The following is an 8,522-nucleotide window of genomic DNA, read 5'->3' as shown; positions in this document are numbered from 1 at the left end:
ACTATATTGTTGCCAACTACGTCACGGTAATCCCCCACCGGGCCCACCGTGAGACACGTGGAAATCGGGGTGTGACAACTGTGACTGTAATTATTGAAGTTAAAGGCTATCCATTGCAATCCGGCACAAACATAAAGGACGAAAACTGTAATTTACCCTTCAAATATTTTGAGTTTTATTCTTATTTTATTATTTATTTATATATTATAATTAATTCAGCTGCATCACTTCTTTGACACTTATAACTTCTAAAATATGACGTTTTATAAAACAATGAATATGTCTTTAGAACGAGAATATTTTTGTCTACATTTTGACCCAAGTTTCATTAAAAACGGAATAAGTTCAAATATAATGTATTTTTATAATTAAATAATTAAACGGTTCCTAGGTCCGTCTAGGTACTTCATACTTCTAACAGTCAATTTACCCGTAATCTACCCATTTAATATTATAAGTTTTATATACTTTATTTTAATATAAAAAATAGAAATGCCATATATATATATATATATATATATATATATATATATATATATATATATATATATATATATAGGGGGCTGCTAGAATGAGAACCACCCCGAGTTGTAAGAACCGCGAGAACTACACCCCACGGAGCGCCGTTCGCCGCGATTTTTTTTTACAAGTAGATGTGTGCATTATAAACACGGCCGTAAAAAATCACGGCGAACGGCGCTCCGTGGGGTGTACTTTTTTACACCTCAAGTTTGGTGTTTTTTAATTTTTTTTCTTTTTTCTTTTTTTTTTCACCAAACTTGAGGTGTAAAAAAGTACACCCCACGGAGCGCCGTTCGCCGTGATTTTTTACGGCCGTGTTTATAATGCACACATCTACTTGTAAAAAAAAATCGCGGCGAACGGCGCTCCGTGGGGTGTAGTTCTCGCGGTTCTTACAACTCGAGGTGGTTCTCATTCTAGCGGCTCCCTATATATATATATATATATATATATATTGGGTTGTTCCCATTGGTATTATGTTACTATACCTTACAACTTTTTATGAATTTTGGACTAAACTTCTCAGGGTACATATACATACAAGTCAATTAATTAGTATAACACTCCAAACAATTATATCTAATATAGTTTTCAAAACTATAAGAATAAAATGGGTCGAATAATTATATAAAAATAAACTAGTTACTAGTTGTTAATAAATTTAAACAACCTATGACTCTTATATATGATTCTTATATGATAAAAAAAATTAATGGAAAGGTTACACGTTCAATGCGGATAAAGTTGAAGTGTATGTGTAAGATAAATGTCTTCTTAAATTTATCTTCAATTAAACACTAGCTTAGAATGGTTTAAGCTTATATGAAACCAAACAATAATAATATGTATGAAATATAAAGGATTAAGGGTTTGAAAGACAAAATTGATTTACAAAGGTTCAAGTGGATGCTAACTAATCAACTTTGTGTCCTCTCCCAGATTCTCCTCTGACTGAGGGTTGTTCCATTAAATGTTTCTCATAAATGTAAGAGATCATCGATACAAGCGTTTCACTAAGCAAGGCGATGATCACCTAACAACGTCTCACTAATCTCACTAGGGATGAATCGGATATCCGAAATTTACGTATACCTGGTTTCACTATCTGAATCTGTGTTCGAAATTTCGGATACCCGATGAGATAGTGAATCAATATCCAATTTTTTATTTTATTTATTTGAAACTGGATATTTCGGATATTATCAAATATCCGGATATAAATTTTCAGATACTTTGGATATTTCAAATATTTTCGCGGTTATTATCAAATATCCGGATATAAATTTTCAGATACTTTGGATATTTCAAATATTTTCGCGGTTATTATCAAATATCCGGATATAAATTTTCAGATACTTTGGATATTTCAAATATTTTCGCAGATATTATCAAATATCCGGATATAAATTTTCAGATACTTTGAATATTTCAAATATTTTCGGATATTATTATATATACCAAATGATATAGCATGTTTGCTATAGTGTTAATTTTTTTTTGACATTTTCCTTTTTTTTTTTTGTTTTAAGTTGTTATATTTTTTCTTTTAAGTTGTTATATATCAAATGACGTGGAAGTTGAAAATAAGCATGACAAGGGTGTATATGTTGGTGTTAAAGAGGACATAAGTGATTCACAATCCGACACTAACCATTATGGGGAAGCTAATCTATGGAATGCAATGAGTATTGGATTAGAGTCCTTAAAGGTAATTACCTATGTATGTATTATATGTTTATCATCAAGATCTCAAACTTCATTTTCTATTTGTCTATATTAGAAAATACATCCTTCATCCAATCATAAGTCAAGTGAAGATGAACAAGAGTGTGATCATTCATATATCTTGAAAGATGATATTGGTTATGTATGCCGAGTTTGTGGACAAATCCTAACGCCTATTGAATCCATAATTGAGTTCTAGCGTCCCAAGGTTAACTTTTCCTCTTACAGCCTTGTATTTGTTCTAAAAATGTTTTATTACCTTTAATTCTTCTAAAATAAAACATTTTTACCTTTTCTATTTCTAACCAAAGCTCAAAGAGTATAAGAACATATATGAAGGCCATTAGATATTCGAATATCGAATTTTTTATTTTATATTCGAAAGTGGATATTTTGGATGTTTTCAAATATCCAAATATGAATTTTTGGGAGATCGTACGTTATTTGTGTGGTTTGGAACTACGGCTTAACTTGTTTCTGAATATATGGGCATTTTAGCCAAATCTAACAAACCCAAAATTTTACGGTTTAAAATGGTAAAACTACAGTTTGTCTTTCAAACCCGTTTTATGGTTTAAAATGGTAAAACTACAGTTTGTCTTTCAAACCCGAGTGCAAGTACATTATGACACTGATAACCGAAGGTAAGATCAGCGTTGGATCTGAACTCGGATACACTATGACACTGATAACCCACACGAGCACGACCAACATGAATTGATAATGTAAACTGATTAAATGGATTGGTTCATCCATAGATTCTATAGAAAAATGTTAATACCTATTTAGTTCCATACTATTAGTCGCATATATGGTTCAGATGTTAGCCCATTATCATCAACAAGCAGCTGTGAGTTTAAATATAGAAAAAAACAACCAACAACATCTATCGCGTTCTTCGTTTGTGCGCGATCATCTACAAAGCGAACACGGGACAATAAAAATTAATGTAGAAATTTAAGGCTTTAAGAAAAGACAGAAAGCAGCTAATTAACTAACCTTTTCGAGACGGTGGTTATATCTTCATTCAAACACGCGGTTTCCAGAAAGCGATCACCACAATCTTCAACGCTGATTGTTTCCATCTTAAAATCATGATGACCACAGTACTCATTCCATTCAAACAGCATCTTAGCAATTGACTCCTTCTTGAAGCAGGTGGCATGGTCTTCCTCTTCGGGTGACTCAGCAGCAATCAGTCTATATACGTAGACCTTTTTCATTTGACCGGGTCGAAAAGCCCGGCCTATTGCTTGGCGGGTAACAGACGGGTTTAAATGGACATCCAAAATTATGATTCTGGAGGCCCCAACAAGTGATATCCCTTCACCACAAGCTTTTATAGATCCAAAAAAGACTCGGGATTCAGAGGAGTTGTTGAACCGGTCCATTGCTAGCTCACGCTCATCGTTGTCGTGATCCCCGGTTATCATGAATATCTGTTTGCCAACACTCCAACCCTTGGTCTTAACAGTGAGTCTCACCAAGAACTTTAGAGGCAACAAAAACTGACCAAACACTAAAAGCTTTTCTCCTGCAGATCCACACAGGCGAAGCATGTTTATAAAAAACTTAGCTTTGACTCCTTCAGTCCCGTCTACATTCTCTAGCAGCTCATCAATCTTCTCATCGATCTCATCGTTTCTTTCTTTAGAGCCCGAGTTCTTTAAGCTAGATTCCAGCCCAGGGTGCACATAGATTGCACTCCCATCACTGCTTACTTTGAAGGGGTTGTTCCGGGCCACTTTCTTTAACTCTGAAACCGCACGTACTTGGTTTGGTGTGAGTTTGAGAAAGACTGAAAAGTCGACAAGGCCTGGTAGTTCATCCAAGAGATCTCCTTTGTAATAATGTAGGACACTATTAGTCATCTCACGTAGATTTTCTATGATAGCCACCTTCCTTTTAAAGTTATCATCTTTAAGCAGGGTATGCTTCACCAACTCATAAAACTCATTCTCTGTATCCTTTTTTGTGTGGCTTTTGAACTCGACCATGCTCAGAATACGCCTTTTTATAGCTTTCGACTTTTCCATTTTCAAAAACTTTGGGCGGACGAGGTTTAAAGTGTTGAAAACCTCAGTGACGTTATTTTGATACAGGGTTCCAGAAAGAACTACCTTCCTAGGGGTTTGCACCTTGTCGATAGCGATGTAAATATTTGTTTGTTTATTCCTCGCGGTGTGGCCTTCGTCTAGTATCAGGAGTGACGGGCGGGTCAACAATATCTCTTGGCAGTTAACTGATTCGGGCTTTGTGTCATTGTCACAAACTATTGAGGAGAAGTGTTGGTATCCAAGAAACAAAATGCTTCTCTGGTTGGCCCATTTTTTTAGCACTTGTAATTGTTGAGTTCTACCTTCAGCTTTCAGTGAGTACATATCCAACAACGGGAGGTCTTCAACTTGCCACTTGATGAACTCCTTTTTCCATGTTCCCAAAATGCCCCTTGGGAGGATCACCAGTGGTCTGGCATCTGGATACTTGGCCATGAAGCTCTGAATGAAGCTGATTAGCATGAATGTTTTACCGGATCCCGGAGCATGAGCAAGAATGCAACCACCTGGGTTTTCTGACACCAAGTTGCTTAGGAGAAACTTGAAGCCTGCAACTTGATGCGGTTTCATTTGCCTTTGGTGCCTCGGGTGAACAGTAAATTCAAGCGCACTAAACTCAGTTTCGGCTAACTTCACACCATCAAGACTAGCATCTCCTGATCTATTCTTTTGGCCTTCATAGTAATATGTTCTAATACTCTTTGAGCTCTGCAGGTTAATTAGAAAAAGGTAAATAAATTAATGCTGTTAGTGATGATCGATAACCTGTCATGTGAGTTTATCATAGGGGTGTAAACGAGCCTCAAGCTCGAGCCTAAAAATAAGCTCATTTAATAAACGAGTCCAAGCCCCAGCTTTATATACCACACTCGGCTAGACTCGTGAGTTTAAAAGAGCCCTATTTATTCATACAAAGATGATAATATTTTTTTTAATATAATTAATTACTATATTACATAATAGAATAAACATGTTATATGACAATAAATATATAAAAAAGTAATTGTATGTATATAAATAAAAATAATAAAATAACCAACAGATAATAAACTAGTCAAGCTAAAGCTCCGTTAAGCTAAGCAAGACAAGGTGAGATTAGCCACGTTTGTTTAGAACCCGACTTTATCACTTTATCGGTGGTATAAATTATAAAAGAAATTTTTTTTTAGAACAAATAGAAGGCTAGCTGGGTATGAGAAAAGTTAACCTTGGGACGCTGGAACTCAATTATGGAGTCAATAGGCGTTTGGATTAGTCCACAAACTCGGCAGACATAACCAATATCATCTTTCAAGATATATGAATGATCACACTCTTGTTCATCTTCACTTGACTTTTGATCAGATGAAGGATGTATTTCCTGATGGAGACAAACAAAAAATGGGAGACAAACAAAAAATGAAGTTTGAGATCTTGATGATGATGATAATGCATGAGCTTGATGATGATAAGCATATAATACAAGACTAATTACCTTTAAGGACTCTAATCCAATACTCATTTCATTCCATAGATCAGCTTCCCCATAAAGGTTAGTGTCAGATTGTGAATTACTTTCATCCTCTTCAACACCAACATACACACCCTTATCATGCTTATTTTCAACTTCTACATCATCTTCTTCTATGTTATTACCATCTTCAATCTCCACATCATCTGAACTCTCCATCTCATCTTCTTCACTCCCCACGTCATCTTCTTCACTATCCACATCATCTTCTTCCATCTTATCTTCTTCGCTCTCCACATCGCCCTCCACATCACCAACTCTCCCCTAGATGGCAATTTAATATAAATAATGTAACACAAAAAGAACATGTATTATAGATGAATTTAAAATGGAATATGCATATCTTCAACAAATTGTTGTACAAGGACGAATGGGGTCCCTACTTAACTCTTTTAATAACCGGAGTATGCTATACGTCTCACAACAAAATAGAGCAAGATTATAAGCATAACTGGTAATGAATTAATTTATTTATTTCCTGCAGGTACGTATATTTAATGATTTGCAATTTATTTCTCTTTAAATGAAGTAAGACACAAGTTCTCAAAATTATATGGTAACATATTTATACAACTATTTTTTTTTCCAGCAAGATAATCTTGTTTACGACACGTTGAAGCATATTATTGCAAAAAATGGGTCCTTGATGACTAATATATAGTAATAAACAACTGTCAAGTACCAACATGTTTGCAAATTGATTGTACATATTATTTCCAACGTATATCTAATATCATAAGTAGTTATGAAAGAAAGAATACACACCGAAGGCTTTTGCATGGAGGCTTGACCATCCATATCAGCTTCCTTCTTATCCGCGTATAGTTGTGCCAAGGAAATAATTCTTTTACGCGAAGACTTGTTCCTTACCTCTTCAGGTACCTTCATGTTCAATCATACCAATGAATCAAACCAAGGAAACAACATGGATTATATAAAGCTAGTCCAAAAAAGACACAACCGAAATGCAAAAGCCGCATTAATATATTAAATGTTGTGTTGATTTAGACAAAATCACAAGAAAACTGAACTTACCAAAAGCGGCGTCAGTGGAACTTGCTTAGTAGGATTATTCAATGCTGCCACATCTGGGTCTGGTTGGATAGGCCTCGGAACACTTGGCTCGTCATCATCCGAGTCAATGACAATAACTTCATTTGTACCATGGGTTGCGTCATCATTCACACTGGGAGAGTCCTTCCCAGATTTCGAATCCACTAAATCTTCTCTAAGTGAGGGAAATCTAGTGAAAACAGGTGCCAACATCTGCTTCCTCAACGAAACAAGATATTCTATGTCTTTTGTCACAGAACCATACTCAGCAGAATCAGCAGAATCGAGTCCTACCACCCAATCTCTAAGAGCAAATGGATTTGTAGTATCAACTTTCCTGTTCTTGTGAGCATCAAACAAGCATGTCGTCGATGAATTTGTCTCATTGGTGTCCGTACTCCTTCGTTTAACTGTTTCAGATATATATACTCAAAACCAAAGATAGCAAGAAATACCAAGTCAAAACAGTTTTTTTTTTTTTTTTTTTTGAAAGTTATGAAGTCAAAACAGTTGTTAGAATGATATGCCCTAAACTCGATGGTAGTGTAAATTTTAGAAAATTTTGACCTTTTTTAAAATTTTGTTACCACTTTTTTTAAACGTTACCCCTATGCGAATTTTTTAGATCCGCCATGTAAGCGAACCTTTCCCCTATCTAAAGAGACCTCCGCTCCAAATATCAGCAGCAGACAAACGCACAACAATTAAAATAAATAAATAAAAAATATGAAACTACCAATAACCAAAAAAAAAAAGTTGTGGAGTAAAATAAAAACAAATAAAACATAAAGGTAGAAAAAAAAGAGGTTCAATGAAGCCTGTTGAGTGAATACTAAATACCCTAAATTTGTTAATGTATTTCATGATTTTATGTATAAAATAGTCTTATGCTTCCTAAAATCAAACAACAAATTTCATGGTTTTATATATAAAAAAGTCTTATGCTTCCTAAAATCAAACAACATAAACAGTTACACGTAAACTTATTAATGGATATAACAGTACCAGAGGATCTAGAACCTTCCGGCGTTTCCATCACTCGATCTGCCTCCAACAACGATCCTTGAAGCTAGAGAAACATAACATCAAATTAAAACGATTTGTCATCAATTTTATAAACAAACAACTGAAAATTTGATTATGAATCAACTTCTAACAGCTACAGATGCGATTCAAACATCGATCGATGATTTGATTACGTTCAAACAACTTCAAACAGCTACAGATGCGATTCAAACATCCGATAGCTCAAAATGTAGATTCAAACACCAATCGATTATCTTAAAACAAACAGAGAATGTGATAAGCTTGAGGATGATTCGAACTTACAATGCTGATTCAACGAAACGCTGTCGTATCACCGTCGTCGTCGTCAATGGAGCGATTGACTGAAGGCTAAAAGTTGTTTTTTTTTTTTTTGTGACGTTGGGGGAAATGGTGAGTGCTTGGAGGCGGTATATAAGTACGAACAAGGAGTATTTGGACACGTGGAGGGAGGGGAGTGGGTTGGTGGGTGGGAGCAGAGGTCAGGTGAGTTTCTTGCGGAGCATGTAATCATTTCCTTGGGATACTAAAAGGTGATCCTTGTGACATTCTTGGGTGGTAAACAAAAGATATGCTACAAATTTTGTCTTACCCTAAGACCACCCGTAGTG

At 35.3% G+C, this 8,522-nt stretch overlaps 1 protein-coding gene across 1 annotated transcript; it reads right to left on the bottom strand.

Moving 5' to 3' along the window:
- Nucleotides 1-2,973: 2,973 nt before the first annotated feature.
- Nucleotides 2,974-8,285, bottom strand: LOC110895277 (protein CHROMATIN REMODELING 35). Its single transcript, XM_022142560.1, has 8 exons — nucleotides 8,197-8,285; nucleotides 7,873-7,936; nucleotides 6,850-7,277; nucleotides 6,580-6,696; nucleotides 5,779-6,078; nucleotides 5,512-5,664; nucleotides 3,247-5,012; nucleotides 2,974-3,163 (listed from the first exon to the last, which is right to left on the bottom strand). The coding sequence occupies exons 2-8, from the start codon at nucleotides 7,901-7,903 to the stop codon at nucleotides 3,160-3,162; spliced, it is 2,799 nt and encodes a 932-aa protein (XP_021998252.1). The 5' UTR covers nucleotides 7,904-7,936; nucleotides 8,197-8,285; the 3' UTR covers nucleotides 2,974-3,159.
- Nucleotides 8,286-8,522: the final 237 nt, after the last annotated feature.

Source organism: Helianthus annuus, chromosome 12 (genome assembly GCF_002127325.2).
Source record: "Helianthus annuus cultivar XRQ/B chromosome 12, HanXRQr2.0-SUNRISE, whole genome shotgun sequence".
In the NCBI taxonomy this organism is placed as follows: domain Eukaryota; kingdom Viridiplantae; phylum Streptophyta; class Magnoliopsida; order Asterales; family Asteraceae; genus Helianthus; species Helianthus annuus.
The sequence above is the reverse complement of the archived record's forward strand: the minus strand, read 5'-3'. Positions and strand labels throughout refer to the sequence as shown.